General features: G+C 43.2%; 1 protein-coding gene across 1 annotated transcript in view; it reads right to left on the bottom strand.

The window, feature by feature from the left end:
- SUCLG2 (succinate-CoA ligase GDP-forming subunit beta) overlaps positions 1-20574 on the bottom strand; it is a 306332-nt gene that overhangs the window by 5642 nt on the left and 280116 nt on the right. Inside the window, exon 10 of the mRNA XM_075549909.1 lies at positions 18118-18238. Within this exon, the coding sequence (XP_075406024.1) occupies positions 18118-18238 (121 nt within the window). The remainder of the gene's footprint in view (positions 1-18117; positions 18239-20574) is intronic.

The raw sequence follows: 20574 nt of genomic DNA, 5'->3' as shown, positions 1-20574 counted from the left end.
AAGAGAGAGCTTTATATGAAGAAGTAATTATATATCCAGAAAGTATCCCAGCCCAGTCCAACTTGAACACTCCTCCATAAATCGCTCTTTAGACGCCTACAGCCACATGCAATGATGCAGAATACAAGAAGATCACAGGCCAGGGGGATAGAGTCGTGTGGATCTAAGGTTGGTGGAGACATGGCAGAGCTCTGGTAGCTCTGGGGGTCGGGGGCAGAGTGAGGGAGAAGTCCCCAGGGTCCTCCTTATGGGAAGACCACGCCATCAGGCTGTGACCTGATTGACAGGTTGGATACTACCCCTGCACTTTATACATAGTCAAGTTGACATCAAGTTACTATCAGGTAGTAAAAGGAAGTGGTAGAATGAGGATTCCATGGACCCTGACTCCTTTGAATGATTTCTAGAACTAGTTCTTAAAACATGCATTTTGCATCTTATGATTTTATAAATGCATGCCATAATAATATTAACAATGATAATATCACCAATTTATTGGTAGATTTACAAAGTTCCCACACATTACTTTATGTGAACCTTACATTGGCCTTGGAAGGTGTCCATGACTCAACTTCACTTTTTGTTTGTAAGTGTACTGAGGCTCAGTCACTGGGGAAGTTCAGTCCCCAATCCTTTGTTCTCCCCACGAGGGTTTGGCCCCTGCTTGGCATTTTACCATTGGAAGCACTCTGCATTCCATGACACCATCTGGACCTCGGGGCAACCAGTGGCACGTGAAGTTATTTCCAAGGGAGGATCAGACACAATTAGGTTGACTGTTCCCTCTTTCTAGCAAAATCTATGCTACTCATGTCTTCCTGCTCTAAGGACACTGTCGGCCTCAAAGGTGGACACTGATTGCACTTGACCCAAGGGTGGTCCCCCTATTGGTTGCTCAGGTATAGAAAACACTCATTAGCTAGTGCAGTTAGATTTGCTATCCTGAGAATCTAGTGGGTGCTTTCCATGAAACCGAAATCAGGACCAGGAAAAGAAACTATCAGCCGTAAGTAAGCAGGCAAAGGAAGGTCAAGGGGCAAGTACACAGAAAGTAGCAGAGCCAAGTGAATAGAGGGGCACTACTGGCGTCCCCCTAGCCCCCCTCACATTCTACTTTACGATAGTTCCTGTCCATTCGCAGACCGATTTATTCACTTTTGTCTGCCTGTCCTTCCATGCGAATGGATAAAATAAGTTTTTGACCATTTGAAAAAAATAAATCGGTTGCTCTTCTTTGTAACCAAGTAGCCTAACTAAATCAGTTCTTTAATTAGTGCTCTCTTCAGATCCAACTTAGCACCAATGGGGTGAACATGACTGATTTAGAACATCACAGACCTGTACACGCTCTACACCTTTCCCCAGAACTCTGCTACATCCTAGAATACCTTTGCCCACATACTATGCTATGTCTGCTGCCAAGAACTCAGATGTACTCTCTGCTGCGTGAATACCTACCTGCTCTCATGTTCTTTACTTGGGGATGCCTGCCTTGTCACCATTCCTCAACCCCTAAACTAGAGCACAGGCTTGTGTTATGAGCTTCTAGAATACCCCGTTCTCCCCAAATCGTAGTAGACCACATAGTATGGGAATCGCTTGGTCACATTTCTCTTGTCCCCATTAAACATAAGCTTCATGAGGGCTGGCCTTTTGTCACACCTGTTCATTGGGTTACTTCACAAGATTAATACAAAATCCATCACCTACAGAGTCCCTGGAGATGGTCATCCTACTTGAAGGGCAGCAAAAAAACAAAAACAAAACCAGAGGGAGGCCCTCAGGGATTGGCACAGTGCACATGCATTGATGGAGAATCTATCACCGGGCTCAGCTACAGGCACAGTTGTGCAGAGAGCACAGGACTGTGTGGTATTTTGTCCTGCTCTGCAGAGGGTTGCTATGGGTCACAGCCAACACCTGACAACAATAAAAATAGGGTCACTGAGGGTGAAGGACTGACTCGATGGCAGTGATTTTGGAGTTGCGGGTGATGCAGGCACTGTCGATAAGCGGAGTCATAGTGATGAACTCCTGCACGGTGTGTGTGGGGAGGTGAGATGCACAGGGCTCTGCTGCTGGTCCCAAACCCTCAAGTGGCTCATTCAGCGAAAACCCCACACTTCCGGAAGAAAAATAACGAGTTTGCTTTTGAGTGTTGTGATCTTTGGCTTTTGTGGTGGCTTCTCTCTCTGTCTCTCTCTCTCTCTCTCTGTCTCTCTCGATGGCAGTTGTGCACTGCCTGGGAGTAATGCTCCCAGCGGCTGCTTCCCCTCTCAGCCCAACAGTTCCATGTGCTCAGGAAACACGCGGGCCTGTCCCTGGGTGACCACCAGTGGGCAGTACCAGGCCAAGAGAGGGGAGGGCAGCAGTTACCCAGAAGAACAAGGCCTTTCCTTCCTCCCAGCTGCTCCTTTCGTGCCCTGTCGGATGCCTAATTGCATCATAATTCTAGGAGTCACTAAAGTGAATTTTAATTATGATTGCAGTTACATTTTAATTACACTCTTAATTATTAAGCACATACACCAGGCATGCTCAAAATGAAGCCACTATTAAAGGATTTTTTTCATTCAAGAATAAAGCTCAGGGCCAGGACCAGGATGAGAAATGGGTCACATCCGGAGGTCCTGTGACGAGAGGCAAACCCACATTACATAGAGCGAGAAGCAAAGGGAGAGGGAGCTTGGGGAGAGAGAGAACTCCAGAAAGAGGGAAACAGAGACACAGTGAAGGAGACTGTGAGGCAGAGTCAAAAAGAATGAGAGAGAGAGGCAGCGAGAGACCCAGAGAAACAAGAGATATACAGAACCAGGGAAGGAAAGAGACATGAAAGCAAGACACAAGCAGCAGGGGAAAGCAGAGAAACAGATTTAGGTGAGAGAATCTGAGAGTAAGAGACAGACACAGTAATAAATGATAAGCCAGAGAGACAGACACACGAAACAGACGGACAGACATAGACGCAGACAGACAGACAGACACACACACACGCACACGATGAAGAAACAAGTGTCAAACAGAGAGAGGGAAGGGAAAAAGTCAGTGTCCCAAGTAGCCCCTATGGGGGCTGCGCTGCGCTGCCCCCAAACACTGCTTTGCACAGAAATTAAGACCAACTTTCCTTTGTTCCTCTGGAGGAAGCAGCTGGAAGGAGAAGTGAGAAAGGGGATTTAAAAGTAAAACCCAAACAGCAGTCAGTGAAACCAGGTTGTTGGAAAGAAAAGGGGAAGGGAGGACGCCTGGGGCAAATGCTTTGCTATAGAGGGATTTCTTTCGTTAAAGGTATTATTTGAATATATGAGGTTGGTTTGTTCTTGAGTCAGCAAGGGGCTGGCAGCGATTCTGCAAACCCTTCCCTTCTTTTCTTTCTAAAACAGAAATCACCGAGGCTGCTTAGCTCTGACACGGAATTAAGAGTTGCAAGGAGCGTGTGCGTGCCTGTGTACCCAATTACAAAGGGATCGGATTGCTTTCCCACTTTTAAATGCTGACACGTTCCAATGTTAATAAAGCCTGCATTGCTTTCTAATGAGGCTGCAGAACGACATTCTCAATAACCACCTGAACAGATACCTGACCATCTCATGCTGTCCTGCAGACCTTCAGGCACTTCCTGATAGCTGTTTGTTGAAAGGTGTGCCGCTAAATGGCTCTCTACCTACTGCATGGCTTGAAAAAGGAAACGCTCGGAGAATCAAAGGCGGCTGGCTGTAAAATTAAATCATGCTGGATTGCCAGAGGGTATTTTACAGAAATGCTATGCATCACTAAAATCTTAAGAATGCCTGACCCTTCTCGTATTTTTATTTTTACCACCGACTTCCTGCCACTGGGTGGAGTCAGAGAGTTGTAAACAGGTGCAAGGTTAATTTATCAAAATCACTGGTTCTGGCAAGGTGCAGTGTACAGGCAAAATCCAGCTTTGCTGCCTGTTTCTGTACCTTCTTATGGGTGAAGAATGGATTTGATATTTATAAATAAAAGGTTTTGAAAATCTACTGCCATGGAATCGAGGCTGACTCATACGAATCCCGTAGGACAGGGTTGCAGAGACTGTAACTCTGAGGGAGTAGAAAGTCTCATTTTTTACTCCTGGAACAGCTAGGGGTTTTGAAAAGCTGATCTTGAGGTTCTCAGTCTAATGCGTAAGCACTAATGCTACCAGGGCTCCTAAATAGTTATTGGGGGGCAGATGAGTAGGTCAGCATACTAGTACCGGGCGATGCGCAGACATGACCTGTAACTCACACTTGAGTGTCCGTAAACACCGTTTTGCTGAGACATATCCACACTCGTGTGCTCACAGACTTACTGCCTGCGCCGGCTTCGGGCTTCCCTGCAGAGATGAGCTGTTGTGACAGAGGCAGGCTGGCCTACAATGCCTAAAATATCCTGACCTCTCTTCTCAGTACCTGCGTTTCCTTTGTTCTTCCTTTTCTAGGAGAAGGGACAGTAGTGGAACAGGACAAATTCTATCAAGCGGAAGGGTCTTTCCAAAATGCTTGCTCGTCCCGTGTCCTTGCCTCTCCTTTCAAGTGACAGGCAGATAGAGGATGTCCATTTTCTTGGTGGCATGTAAATTTAATGGCTTACCACATGTCGTATCTGTGTATTGTATGACTGGAGATGGAATGATAGGAAGGGGCTTCAAGAATTTTGTGGGAAGATGGAATGAAGAGATAATGAGATTTATCCACAAACTGGATGAAGCGCCTGTGTCCACAGAGAAGCAGAGGCAGCAGCCCTGGCTGGTTGTAGAGGATGCACGCTAAGTAACCCTCACCTCTTCTATGTCATCAAATTACTGGCCTTTCATGTCCCTGTTCATTCGCAGACACAAAAAGAAGTTGCATGGAGTAACATCAGGTGAGTAAGGTGTCGTATGGAGCAAGAAAGGCATGCTGTGCTTTGCTCCAAGCTGGTGCAGTGAGATGGCTGTGTGAGCGGGTGTGCATTGTCGTAGTGGCCAAACCAGTCCCCGTCTGCCACGAGTCAGGCTGTTTTTGTAGCACGCTGTTACTTGATCTTTTCAGAAGCTCTTGATTAACGGTCTGATCTGGTGAAATGAACCCCAAATGTATGTCGAGTCGGCATTTTCATCCGTTCGGGAAGCTGATGGAAGTCCAGAACAAGGTTTGTCATCAAGAGACATTTCACCTCTTTGGAAACTAGAAAACCACTCCTACACTTGCGTTTTGCCCACAGTGCTGTGCTTTTAAGCTGTATTCTAACTCAAAACCGTTTCTGTGGCACTTTCCTGGAGCAAGAAACACAATTTCACAGCCACATGCTGTTCTCTTAAAATGGCCACCACACACAAAAAACAAGTTTTGGGTGAAACTGCTTTTACGAAAAAATTCAGTGTGACCAGAGACAGCTTTCCCAGGTGACACCTGCTCGGCTAACAGGAAAAATGTGTACCAGGAAAGCTCCACTCAATCAGTGCAATTGCTGTTTGCGGTGGGGGGCGGGTATCCCCTCACATACACATTAATACCAGGAATAACTTTCAGAATATGAACTTAAAAACATTACTTTTTAATAAAAACCACTACATTTAAAAACCTATGCATTTAAAAATTCTGTTCCTTATCATAATCCTGTTTCAAAGATGAAGATGTGGATATTTGAAAACGGGGCTCTGTTACCAGCTAGCAGAATGACATTGGACAATTACTGCAGTTTTAAGGCTTCTGATTCCCCTTGAATGAGTGCCATGTTTCTATGTGCTTTGCATCCTAATGTCTTAAAAAATTATAGATGGCATAAGGTATCCAGTGATGCTGCATGATAGGTACTCCCGTTTTCCGTAATACTTCCTTCTCACATGGTAAGAAGAAAACGATGACCAGGGTGTGAGTGTGAACGTGTGCTTGCTATAATCACAGTGTGAGTTGTTACTAACTTCGGAGCGCAGGGAGCTGATGGCCAGGGCTTCTCTACGATGTTTCAGAGAACAGTGTGTATTGGCTTATGATTAAGCAAGGCTCAGAGTCAGGTTCAATGAATATTCATTAAGGGCTTATTCTAGATGCTTAGGCTTATGTGTTCAACTATATTAATCCCCCAAAGAAGCAACAAATATATTAATGTAAACCAAAGGTATGAGAGGCTTAATATTAATTAAACTAGAATGAAATAAATCCCTCCAATTCTACACTACTATCACAAAGCCTAATGGAGGTCTGGTGGTACAGTGAGTTACAGAGTGGGTTGCTTGCTAAACACAAGTTCAGAAGTTGGAACTCACCATCCACTCCTGCAGATCAAAATGAGGCTATTTGCTCCCATCGGGATTTAAAGCACTGGAAACCCAACGGGGGCGTTCTGCTCTGTCCTATTAAAGGGTTGTTTTGGGCCAGAACTGACGCTATGGCAGTGAGTTGGAGTTTTTTGGTCACATGACCTGCTAAGAATCAAATACCATTTTAAGTAAGGAGCATTTTATAGGCATAAGCATCTGGAACCGTCTGGATGGCATACAACAAGAAAATCTACAAAGCAGCCCTGGTAGTAGCATGGTGACTTCTTTGGCTGCCAACTCAGTGGCTCTCTGGGAGGAAGGGCCTGCTCCTGTAAGGGCTGCCGCTGAGGACGCACTATGAGGACATGGCACTTTGTCCCGCGGGGCTGCCGGAACGCTAGGGCCTAGTGCTTTTGAATTGGGCTGCAGTTGGCAAGGCCAGAAGTTTCAAGCCCCAGCCACTCTGTGGGGGAAAGACCGGGCTTTCTAACTCCTACAAAGAGTTATAGTGGCGCAGACTCACAGGGACAGTTCTACCCTGTCCTATAGAATCAATTGGATGGCAGTGAGTGATAGTGTTGCTGAGTGGAATTGACTCAATAGCCCACAACAACACAGACATGGTCTTCATGCCTTTCTTAAGTGTCAGGGTTTTCATCTCAAGTATGCGCTAATTTATAGGCAATGTAAAGAATTTTCAAAGATGATTTTGTCCATGTGAGACTTTTGTCTGAAATGCTGATGTTGGGCTGATGCTGGAACTCAGTTGATGTATAATTTTGTCTAAATATAGGTGAAATGATTGTTTACCTCATATTTTCTTTGGGAAAAAGTTAAATCTTGAGAGCTATCAGATTCTTTTCTGACTTGCTGCAATATTTCAGAGGAGAAAACAGAGGGAGATTTGGGCACAGGCAATGTGAACAGCTTGCTGGTTTGTAGGCCTTGCTGCTGGCTGCTTCCTTGCACCAGAGGTAGACAAAAGCAGGACCCCCGGGTAAAGCTCTCTCACTGTAAGTTCAATGGGTTTTCCCAAGAACAACCATGCCCATGCCTTTATGTATGGTTTGCGGCTACTCCCGTGGTACAATGGCAGAGCCGCGTGGCTGTGACAGAGGGTACACAGTCCACAATGCCTGAAATCTGGCCCTTCATGGAGGAACACTGCCATCTCTTATTTTCTATCACCCAAATTTCTGGAGATATGGGCCTATCTGGAAAGGCAGGCAGAGGATAAAAAGCTGGCTGGCTCTTTTTGCTATTTCCCAGCTTGCTGCCCCCACTTTCCTCCTTGATATTGAGGGTGGGGGTGGGGTGCGGGTAGAGAGTATTGCTTAAGGAGAAAATTCTACCACCGTTGGTCTGTTTGAATCAAGTGACAAATGCTTGGCTCAGACACCCCTACTCTCCTTGCCCATGTTCGTGGTAGCCAACACTATGATCATGCAGCTCTTTCCACTGAGATCAGATGCAGCCTCTGAGTTTTTCTTGGCTCAGAGTTCTAGGCAGCCACTGCCAGTAAACAGAAGTGGAAGCTGGAAGCAAAGCAGAAGATGGAAGTTATTTGTCTTCTTTGTTCGAGAACATTCTCTTGCAGTCTTGCTCTTTAGAAGCTCCACCTATGCCCCCGAAATCCGCAAGGTGGACGCTCTCTGGGAGAGTGGTAACTTGACACCTAGATCACCATTAAAATAGCACCGTCCAAATCTACCTCCATGTCTCCTTCCTGATAGCAGTGTGCTCGCTGTCTCTCCTTGACGGCTCATGAAACATGACTACTGAGTCTTGCATGGGGAAACCGAAGCAGGAAGAAACAAACCGAAAACACCTGAGAGACCAGATGGTGATGTGCTGACATTAAAGGCAAGTCAGGAGATGGCAGTCCCAGCATATCTAGTGTGCACTGAAGTTTCTTACTAAAACTGCCCTGCCCCGGCATGTACTGGGGAAACAACTTGGGGTTCTTTGTTTTTGAACGATTAGTCCTACCAGATTGCTGTGACTCCTGGGGCAGATAGTTGTCCTCTGACTGGTTGCTTTGGTGCCTGGGGCAGCACTAACATAACCCTCCTGGCCTCTTCCTCTTCTATCCCTGGCTCTGCCTGGGGATGCTGGGGCTGGGGAGATGCATCTTAATGGAGCGCTCCACAGGACACGGTTGTCCTTCTACTGCAGTCCTTCTTCTCTCTGCTTGTAGGGCCAAGTCACTCAGAGTGAGCCTTTGTCAACTTCTGTCCCTCGGGGGCTTGCCCTGGAGGCGAGAGGCTGCCAGGTCAAATAGTGCTGGCCCCAAGGTACAAAGCTTTTTCATTCTGGGCTTCAGAATAAATATGTTCACTGTTGGTGCACAATTAGATACATTCTTCACTGTTCTTGATTGGTAAATTAGAGTGAGATTTTGATCCAAAGGACTAAAGAGTCCTTTATCTAAATACTAACCTGGATGAGAACACAGATAGAGAAGAATCCACTGGGGCCTGCAAGGACCCAACAACACAGCGAGGTTGGGCGGGACAATAGGAGGCTGGCGATTAGCTAAGCCAGCTGGACTGACTGTCCGTGGGATGTGGGCTGAGTGGGAACCCAAAGAGACCAGGCTGGCCCGAGTGAGAGGGACTGGTCAGAAGCAGCAAGAAAGAACGTGAAGGACTGTGAGGGGCAGACAGAGAAGTCAGGGGGCTCCCAGGCTCAATTCCACGGATGTCTTACTAATGTCTTATAATAAGCTGCCCTTTTTATGACAGCAGCCAGATGGCCTCCGTTCATTACACCCCAAATAAAATAAAACTCAAAAATGAACTCTGCATAAAACAAAAGCCATCTCCCTAAGGATTTTCAGTCTTGTAATTACAGGGACTGCTCTCTTACAGTGTCTTTGAATGCTTTTTCTTGTATAAGGCAGTATCATATATAAAAGTCAGTTATTTGCATGGTCTTTCTAGAGGTGAAAGGAAAGGTCAAATATCAAAAACACCAAAATACCAAGCATACTAAACAATTTGCCTAGAAAGTTAACATTAGCTCTAAAATAAAACAAACAAACAAACAAAAACCCCAACTTTAATTAGCCAAAGTAACACTTTACATTAGGTCCTGTGAGACTGTGTCTAATGTTTAAATGTGGTAAACATTTCCACATTAAGAAGTGTTTATCAATTGAAACAATGGAGAGAATTTCAGGCTAATGGCAGAACAGGCTTCTCTCCAATATGTTACCTGCTTTAATTAGTGATAATGAAGTAAACATCAGGAAGATGTAGGAAGCGGGGATGCAGCGGAAAAATGGGGAGAGGAAGCTGGTGATTAAAGGGAGGAGAAGCAATAGGCGGCACAGTGAAGCGAAATTGGTTAGTGCACACGGAATAGATGGCGGGCGCCTTGAAAGAAAGGCTTAGTGATATGCCTCCAAAATCAAAAAAGCCATTGGAAATCCTATCGCGCGCAGTTCTACTCTGACGTGCATGAGGCAGCCAGGAGTTGGAATCAATTCCACAGCAACGGTTCAAAAGATCTGTTTACGTTTCTCTCTCCCCATCCTCCTCTCGGCGTGTGCAGAGGTGCAAGGTAAGAAGTGGCGCTTGAAGAAATGGGGGCAGGCAGTTGGGGAGAGAGAGAGAACCATGAGGATTCAAGATGGAGAGAGACAATCCCTAACAGGAAGCATCCGCCCCCTCCTGGGGGAAGGCGCATTTCCCAAAGCAGGAACAACAGAACCGAAAGGCCGAGATAGATACGCATGTAGACAAGTTGCCTGTTAAGGAAGGGAAACAGGTAAATCTCACCTTTCAAGGGAAGAGAGTTTGAGAAACTAAAAGATGAAAACTAAAACTGAGCACATGTTAGAAACAAGTCCTCGGGAGAGCCCATGGACCTGGAAAGGCGTAGGAGGCCAGGGGTCCGCACACCATCCCACTGCTGACTTGGGGTCACGCCAGCATTCACGGGAGCCTCAGGAGACTGTGCTTTGGGGCTTAGCAGCAATCTAAGGCTCAGAGGCTGCATGGAAACTTTGATCACATCCCCCTGCCACCCTCCACCAAGACTCCCTTTTCCATGGGAGAAGACGGAATTATGACCGCTCTGATCTCTCGTTTGTATAACGCAGAATAGCTGAGGAGCTGCAGCATCAATGGCTGCCTGCGGGCACCACTCAGAGTGCAGTGGCTGCTTCCTCCTCTTGGTTCCTTAACCCCCTCACTGTCTGCAGCAGGGCAGAGGACCATGAAACATGTTTACGCTGGCCATGCTAAAAAGGACACTTGTCAGTCATTGTCAGTCAACTAGAGAGCAAAGAAGAGGAAGTGTCCATACACGGAGTCTTGGTCTCTGGGTCCATAAAGTAAAGACCATAGAAGACAGGTTCTCAGTTCAGTTTCTTCAGCCAATTTGGAAAGACCTTAGGGAGCTTTGGGATACTGGTCAGGAAAAGACGAGGCGCTCACAAAGGTTTGGTCACAGAAACCCTCAGGGGCAGATCTACTCTGTCCCATATGGTTGTTAGGTGCCAGAGTCGACTCAATGGAAGGGAGTTTGGATTTTCATTTAGAGGGGGATTAGCAAAAGTAAGGAGGGGAACAGAGAGTAATTTTGTATCTACAGAGATGAGGCCAACGGAAAAAAGCTTACTGTTGCTAAAACAAACCTTTCAGCACTAGGTGGAAAGGTGAAATGGAGAAGACTTGCCAAGTAGACCTGCGACCCAAATAACACAAATTATCCGGACTTAATATTTTTCTTAATGACCTTAGCTTTTTATGATCCCGTGGGAGAGATAACAAATTCTCTTCAGACACATTTGGATTGTAGAAATTTTCTGCAGGCTTACGACGCGGCAGTCACAGGAGGAAATGAAAGTGAAAACAAAAACAAAGAAAACACTAAATCCAAGAAATGTCAACACCATTTTTGATATCATGTTTTGAAGTTCTCTGAGGATGTTTGTGGACCTTTGCACAGATAAAATCACCTCTATGAAATGCTAAACCACATTCATACACTGAATACACAGAGCTGTTGTAGATGTCTTGTTTATTTACCTACAGTCTCACGTGTTTCGCTGAATGAATGATGTGGGTAACATTCATGTAATTTTTTGGGGTAAAATTAAAAAGAAACAAACTGATTAATTTCAGACAATGTGTTCTTTATTGCATCCAGAGACACGTATCTACAAAAGAGAAACTTTCCCTAAGTAGGTGGTTGTTAATTCATCCAGGAGTTTTGTTTTGTTTTTCAATAAAAATAATCCTGCGTCTCAGCTGGTGAGTTCTCTTCTGATAAGGCGCGTAAATACATGTCATTATAAAGTTACCATTTTCAAAGAGGACCGTAATCCTTTCTTTATCCATCGGCGAAACAGCTTGTAATTAGTATACAGCTGAGAACAAAGATTTGTCCACAAAATCCCACTAAATCAAGCCTAATTTGATTGAGAAAAATCGTCTCATTAGGATATTTCTGAAGCATACGTGGGCAACAGTCTTTAAAATATGGACCAGCAGCGACTGAGACTTAGCGTAAGGAATCCGGATCTTCCACACAGTAACGACCCAGAGGGGTCAGCTTGTTCATTCAGACGATATAACAAAGGACTTTAAGTGAGTGGGAAAATTCCCTTCTCCTTTAATTCTATTTACTAATTACAGCAATTCAGATTCTGGGCAGGTGGCATTCTTTTTCTACTAAGTCTGGCTTGTGTGTATCACCTGGATAGGATGATTGGTAAGGATTCAATTGTGTCATAAATAAAATATGCGAGAATTTTAACCCCTGGTACCTTTAGATGTGTCTTTGTTAGGAAATCAGATCTTTGAACATTTTACCCCTTAAGTAAAAACGAAATCATACTGGAGTAGAGTGGGTTTGAGGTTGATGTGAGTGGTGTGCGTATAACAGAGACATAGAAACCCAGACACAAGGCAATCACAAGAAGATACAGGCAGAGATTCTAGGGATATGCCAACATTTCGTGGAATGCCAAGGCTTTCTGGAAACTACCACAGTCTGAGTGGCAAGGACTAGATTCTCCCTCAGAGCCCTTGCTGTTGTTAGGCGCCATGGAGTCGGCTCAAATTCATAGCGACCCCACGTATGACGGAACAAAACACTGGCCGGTCCTGTGCCACCGTCACAAATGTTATGCTCGAGTCCACTGCTGCAGTGCTTTTGTCAATCCGTCTTGTTGAAAGCCTTCCTCTTTTTTGTTGCCCCTCTATGTTCTCCTGATAAGATATCCCAAATATGCTAGACAGAGTCTCGCCATCCTTGTCCTTAAAGAGATTTTGGCTGTACTTCTTCCAAGACAGAGTGGGTTATTTTTTGGTAGTCCATAGCACTCTCAATGTTCTTTGCCAACACCTTCATTCAAATGCTGTGATTCTTTTTTGGGTTTTCTCTATTCATTGTCCAACTTTCACACCCGTATGGGCTGTTTGAAAATACTATGGATTGGAACGGGCACACCTTTGTCTTGAACCTCCTTGCTTCTTCACAGTAGTCACCTCATGCAATGTGCCGTCTGATCTCTTGACTGCTGCTTCCATGAGCACTGAATGTAGAGCCATACAAGACAAAATTCTTGGCAACTTTGACTTTTCTCCATTTATCTTGATGTTACCTGTTGGTCCGGGTATGAGGATTTTGTCTTCCTTACATTGAGATGTAATCCACATGGAAGCCTGCAAGCCTTAATCTTCCTCAGTAAGTGTTTCAAGTCTTCCTCGCTTTTTGCAAGGAAGTTGTGTCATCTGCATATTGCAGATTGTTAATAAACTTTTGCAAATCCTGATGTCACATTCTTCCTCATATATTCCAGCTGCTCGGATGACTTGCTCAGTCAGTATATAGATGGAATATATACAGTGAGAGGATATAACCCTGATACATACCTTTCCTGATTTTAAACCACAAAGTATTCACTTGTTCTGTTTACACAATGTAAAAGTTCTACATGCGCACAATCAAGTGCTCTGGAATTCTCATTCTTCTGAAAAGTAGTCATAGTTTGTTATGATCTACACAGTCAGATGTCTTTGCACAATCGGTATAACACAAGTAAGCATCTTTCTAGTACTCTGTTTTCACCCAAGATGCCTCTGACATGAGCCATGATAACTGTTGTTCCACATCCTTTTCTGAATCTGACCTGAACACCGGCAGCTCCCTGTCAATATACTGCTGCAACCACTGTTGGATGATCTGCAGCAACATTTCACTTGCAAGTGATATTACTGATACCACGCCAACAGCTTAGTTTTACACTTCTGGCCTCTACAAATGTGAGAATGTATTTTGGCCATTTTAAGCCATGTAATTTGTAGATATTTTTATTATATCAGCACTAGGAAATTAATACCAGTCTGTCACCACAGTTTCTTTGGCTAAATAATGATGTATTTTCTGGGATTATGACCAATTTAATATCAATACAAAGATAGGTCAATTCAAGTAAAGATAAGCTAAATCAGAGAGCATACTCTAAGTCAGGTCAAATGGAAACTTTAACTTGGGATTGTCCAAAATGTCCCTGCCTCTTGGCATTTTTTCTGTCATCACAAACAAAGTAGAGTTCATCTTAGGTTAATTAAAATATAACTAATATGGATAGATTTATGGAAGAAGAATCTACCCAGTGGCTCCATAGGAACAATGTGTTAATCTGCTTCAACAAAGATGAAAGCATTCTTCCTGAAAGGATCACTGAAGACAAAATGGTTGCATAAGCAAATGTGATGAAGAAAGCTGATGGTGCTCGGCTCTTATAAGATATAGCATCTGAGGTCTTGAAGGCTTGAAGTTAAACAAGTGGCTGTCAAACAGGGAAGCAACAACGCCCACATGGAAGAAGCACACCAGACTGTGTGATCACAAGGTGTCAACAGAATCAGGTATCAGAAGATCCCAAACAAGCAATCATATCAATGCGAACAAGGGGGGTTGGTATGCAGACCAAAAGCCTATCTGTAGAGAGTTGGACATCCCCTCACAGAAATGTTTCAAGCAAGGGAAAAGCCAGCCAGAGTGTAGTATAGCACTGACAAAACACAAAACATTCATCTAGTTCTTTAATACTTCTCCCCCCGTCCCCTCCAATATCATGATCCCATTTCTATCTTACAAATCTGGCTAGACCGGAGCATGTACACTGGTACAGATAAGAGCTTTCAACACTCCAAATCTAGGACAGATAAATGCCTCAGGAATTGTAATGGGAGCAGCAAAACCATGAGGGTAGCGGGAAGGTGAGGGGGGTGGGGGGCAAGAGGAGAAAGGGGAACCAAGCGCACTGATCGATGTACCACTGCCTCCCACCCAGAGGGATGAAAAATAGAAATGTGAGTGAAGGGAGACATAAAATGGTATAAGATATGAAAACAATGATAACTTATAATTTATTGAGGGTTGATAAGGTTGGGAGGGAAAAAAAGAGGAGTTAATACCAAGGGCTCAAGTAGAAAGAAAACGTTTTGCAAATGATGATGGCAACATATGTACAAATGTGTTTGATACAATTGATGTATGGATTGTTATGAGACCTGTAAGGGTCCCCAATAAAATGATTTATGTAAAAAAAAGAAAAGTGAGGAAACCCGCATAAGAAACCCGATGTGGGGGAGCGGGGCCTTTTCGACAAGAGACAGCGAGAACTTCTTCCTCTCTGTTCCTTCCCCTTCCTGCATGCTAGGACTCTGCGCCTGCCTCCAGGGACAGCCCCAGGTGGGCTGCCCTACCTCCACAGCTGTTGGCGCCCTGCTACATTTCTACTGACTTCAAATCCCTGTGACAGTCGCTCCACCCACTGGCCTGTGACCGCCCAGCACCTGGTTCACTTTTCTGCACCAGTGGACTACCACGCTGTGCGTCTGAAGAGGACTCTGGCGAGCCTCAGACCCGGGGACTTCCATTGGACTGGGCTCGCTTCTTGATACAAAACTTTTCCGTATACATCTATGAGTGTCACTGATTTGGTTTTTCTAAATAACTCCCCCTAACACACCCGTGGAGGCCGTTAACCCAAATCACACGGGGTTGCTATAAGTAAAACCAACAACAGTACTTTAAAGGTGCTCACAACAAAAAGAACAATGGAGATTTATGATTAGTATTGCCCCAAATTTTTATGCTTTGGTCAGTGCCAAGAGTACAGTTATAGCAGAATTCTCCATCTTTCCTTGCTTCACATGCAGAAAGTACCGAATTTGGGGTAAGTCTCCACAGTCTTATCTTGGTGTGGATTGAAGTTCCCAGAAATCACTTGGCATCCTTGGCACGACGGTGTTGGGTATAAGATCCTCGAACTATCTAAGGATGCTTACAGCACAGGACGTCAATTCCCACAGAGGGACAAAAGAACCCTATCTAGAACTCCTAAGGTGGGGTATCAAAAGCTCTCTCTCCCCTTTTATTCTCTTGATAAATGTTCCAGAAGCTTATTATGGGATAGGGGCTACTATAGTGACAAAGAAGGTCACCATAGATATTTTTAGCCTATATAAATTTGGGGGACAGCATCCTATTTGAGTTCATTATGAGTCATCATATTCAATCTCTCATGGTTTCTGACACAGAAAACATTGTAAGGTCATATATACATTTTTAATTTCATAACAAATTTTAGAAATTCCCAAGCTTTTTTCCAGAAGTTTAGAAAGACCTTTGATGCAGCCTTAAAGATTATTTAAGGGACAGTGGTTTGCATATTTTTCAGCACATATATAATTATGGTATTATAGATATAATTTAATATTTCTGGAATATTAAGCATATTATGCAAGAAAAGAACTCCTTTTAATATTTTGGGTAGAGAATAAAGTGTGTTAGCTCCTTTCTAAGAATATGCAGAGTTTGACTTGTTTATAGAAACTTAAAACAATTATTCTTTAAGAACATGAAAGAAGGCTAACTTTTTAATCAAAAGATCACTGGTCACTTTGATACTGCGAACAATCTGACACTAACATTTTAATCAGAATTTTACCAACCCTTATGAACCATTAACTCCTGGACCAATTTTCTTTCCAATGTAGCTTTGCTTTTTGCCCCTTTCAAATTTTTTCTCATTTATTGAAATGATTTTTATGGAGATCAATTATGTTCTATTTTCATTTTAAGGAAGATTTAACTCATTGATATGTTTTAATGTCCATATTACATTTTGCCAATTAGAGCTTCAGTTATTTTCAATGTTTTTTTCTCGGGATCATTATTTCTTTCCGTTTCATACCGTGAAGACCCAAGTATGTCAGCCAGAGTGCCCTGGGAGTGAGAGTGAGAGAGTAGCAGGCTGTAAGAGGAAAAGAGGAAGGGGTCACAGAGAAGCCAGTAGCAGAGTACATAGGAGCAACTGTCAGGAAGCAAGTCTGGAGGGACTCACAGCAACCTCATTCTCGACATGTCTACCCGCTAGACCCTGTGGCTCAAGATGACCACAGTCTGAGTTTGTTGGTGTGGGGAGATGATTTGCATCGGTCTTCCACATTTGAAAAGTAAACTGCCAACTCCAAATCAGAATGTAATTGACAAAACAGTAAAAATTATTCTCAACCCTCAATACATGTTTGTCTGTTTCTGAATACTCTGGAATCCAATGGAAACCCCCAGTCACGCACATTTATGGAGCGCTTCTGCTACCAAGTGAGCTACGCAGGTTGCAGGTGCCCAACTGTGAGCCGTGGGCCGTCCTACTGAGCTTTGACAGAGCGCATCATTTCTACTTGAAGGAGTGATAGACACTCTGCTATTTAAACTGAGTTATTTGGCAGAAATTTTCTTGAAAATGAGTGAAACAAGTCTGTTATTTTAAAAGAAACCACTGACAGTTTTGTGGCTGGTAACACAATTTCACATTTCAAGTAAAAATTAGGATTTTTGAAAATTTGCATCCACTGTCGTTAAAACTGACAAGTTTCTAATACCTAAAGGCTCCACAGCTGAGATTGGGGGTCATAATAGCAAACCATGTGTTGAAATGTGTCAGCCTGTCGAAGACCTACATAGCTCAGTCTTTTCCAAATGATCAACTTATGATGTCATAAACCATGCATGGCTAAGAGATCTGTTTACTGTGCAGGATACACCCATGGATTTTCAATGAGATCGTTTCAGATTCCAAATTTGAAAGAATCGTTTAGAAATCCTTTCTTACAGACTTTGAGTTTCGTCCCAAAGAAGAACATAAGCATTTACATTAAAAGGTTGTTAAACCTTTTCTAAGCATATGTCTATAAGGCAACATTTCCTTCACGTATCCGTGCTGTTAGAGACCCAGTGCCCAAGTAAATAAAGTCAGAGACTAAAACACTGTCCAAAAGTGTAAAAGTCTGCTGCTACTGTAACTACTGAGATAGTTACTTTTCATGAAAAAAATATTTTTAAAACAGTTTTATTGACATCTGATTCACATACCTCCCAATTCACTGGTTTAAATACATTCAAACCAATTGTGCAATCAAAAAAAGATTTTATGTTACTGTGCAATAGTGTTATTTTTCAAAATGAGTTAATGATTAAACAGCTTCACATTTCCAAATACACATTGCTAAATTAATGCATCAAAGAAGTTAATTAATTAAAATCATTGACAGAAATAAAATGAACAAAAAACTGCTTCAGGGCCTCAATTTTAACAGGTAAAGGGGTCCCAAAAGGAACGCATTTAAAAAATCTTATTTCTCAGAGTGCTGTGCTTGGAGAGCTGCCCTCGGGCGCGCCTGTTAGAGGCCCCGAGAAGCACTACTGGACTGCCCTACCCTGGAGTTCATCATCGGGCGTGCAGCTTTGTGGTGTCATCTTGGCGGGCAGGTGACCTCAGGGCCCTGCAGACACCTGACCTAGGAGAAAGGGTGGCATGGCGTCAATCTCTCATAACTTACCTTCAAGTCGGACGACCAGGGGCACCTTGAGTTCCAGTTCCCGGCAGGCTCTGATGATGCCATTGGCAATAATGGCACAATTTACAATTCCGCCAAAAATATTCACAAGGATGGCTTCAACCTGGAGAAAAATGAGTTGCCGATTAAAATGCTGATAGTTGACATTCTGGAAAATAATGCCAAAATAAAGGCAACAGTTAAAAAAGGACTTCTTTGGTGTAGTTTGGTTTTTCTTTTGACAGAGTATAAAATATAAAATGCAAGCCACAGAAATGTTAACAAGTAACTATTTAAAATTAAATTAATAACTATCGAGATAAACTATGGTCACATTAACCCGTATCATCTCTTCACTAAGTTCTCTGGACTCAAAACGCCTTCAGTCACCACTTGCTTGTTTGTTTGTCGTATGTCATGATCGGGATTTTCTAGAGAATTGACTGGAGCTTATTCTTCCTCTGAGTAGTACCATTTACAATGTCATGCATTTAGGCGTTTTCTCCCTATGGCTTACACTTAAAATTTCAATTGTCATGGTCTCATGCATTGTTTCAAAATGAGGAACGTATTATTTGTTGTGTCACACCGACAGGAACAAAGATTCAAACTTTCCCATTTATTCTTAATACCTCTTTGATATGCTAGAGGTAGATTCTCAAAAATTACAGATAGTTTAATTATCTTAGCTAACAACCATTCTTTAATTAAAAAAATTTTTAAAGCACACACACAATAGAAAGATGCCAAGTGATATCACAAGTAAGGATGTAAGACAAGTCCAGCTCTGACTGGGATTTTCAGAAATGTAAATTTAAGTCCATCACATTAACCTGTTTGCATAGATTCCATATTCAGTGCGGGGGGTGGGGCGGGGGGTGGGTGGGAATCGTACTGGCCTTGACTTGATAAATAGGTATAAGAAAATCTTGTATAATTAACACAAGAAGAATGAGGTAATGAAGAGAATTCATTACCCAGATTAATTGAGAACACCCACAGAAAATGGCTATTCATCAAGCAAAAGGCATCAGAATTCCAACAATGGTTTCACAATTAAATTATGCTACACTAATTGCAAAGTATATACGTATGTGCAGCCTGCTATTATAAAATCCCGTTATGTCGATGTGCTAAATTAACTACACAAAACATCCGAGAATAGAATATCTTACATTTGTACAGCACTTAACTGCTTAGAAAGGGGCATTACTTGGACTAAATAAAAAATGAAGGAGTTTTTATTTCGATCTCTTCCAGAATGCTGTTGAGTTCCTACAATAATGTTTTGCCGTCTGTAGGTGAGGAAGCTCCTCAGAGAATTCACATGACGAGCGCTAAGGTCACCAAGCTAAAATATAACAGGTGAGACTCAAAATCCATTCCTGACTGATTGAGTCACACCAGTTGCTACTCTTCGGATCTTGGCCATCTTACATAAGCTGTGCTCAAGAAGGTCTCCTTGTCTGCTACGTGGGATTGTCATTAGTATCTAGTCCATGCGGTTCTCCAAAGACTTACATGAGATCATATACGGGAAATGCTGAGTACAATGACTATAGAAATGCATCATGGATATTTACATGAGCATGTATCCAACAAGTAATGACATGAGGTGAGCAGGTTACCTAGAGGCTAAGAAGCCTCTTTGAATACATTACAGCTATACAGAATTCAAACACAACGAGAAGACAAAATTATAAAAGCTCAACAAAGTGGTAATGTCTTAAGAAAGAAACAAATGAGCAATAATTTTCAAACCAATTAAGAGACTGGGGCTACTCCAAAAAAGCAACCTCACATTACCATTCGCAGTAGGGCCATTGGGAAGCAGAAGCTTGCTCTCTAATGGCAGCTATGAAATGCTGCTAACACCGAACTTGATACACTGGTCGTTTCCAAATAACTGTGGGGTGGAGAGAAACTTGCCAGAACAATGAAAAGAGACAAAACAGAACAAAACCCAAAACACTCCACAACAAAAATGACTCCACAGGGTTTCAGATAAAAACTCAAGAAGTGCTGAAGTTCACTAAGGGTTCTATACAAAGACCGTGCTTTGCAGTGCCGTGCACATGGCTCCTGTCCACCTTTGCCTGGGTCATAACCTGCGCTGAAGGGATAGGGTTTGGTGGGTGGGGTGGGGTATGGCAGAATGAGTTGAAACCTCACCTTCTCAGGGAAGCTTTCCTGTCTCATGAAGTTAGGATGAGTCACTAGCTACACTGGTACAAGCATTCTGCAGAACAGTTCTATCACACATGACTAATTTATGTCACTCAACTCAACAAGCAAGAAGCAAAATGACTGTGAACGTGGAATCCGGCTCTTCTCCGGGTGTGTATTTGCTGGAGGAAGTGTCAAATAGGAACTGTGAATGTGGCATTCTTTCCACTGTCATCAGGTCCCATGAAATTCTCATACCATAAGTGTTTAACATCAGTCTGGTATCTAAAAAGA

Source organism: Tenrec ecaudatus, chromosome 5 (assembly GCF_050624435.1).
Source record: "Tenrec ecaudatus isolate mTenEca1 chromosome 5, mTenEca1.hap1, whole genome shotgun sequence".
NCBI classification, from domain to species: Eukaryota; Metazoa; Chordata; class Mammalia; order Afrosoricida; family Tenrecidae; genus Tenrec; species Tenrec ecaudatus.
Note: the sequence above shows the minus strand (reverse complement) of the source record. Positions and strands in the feature narration are given on the sequence as shown.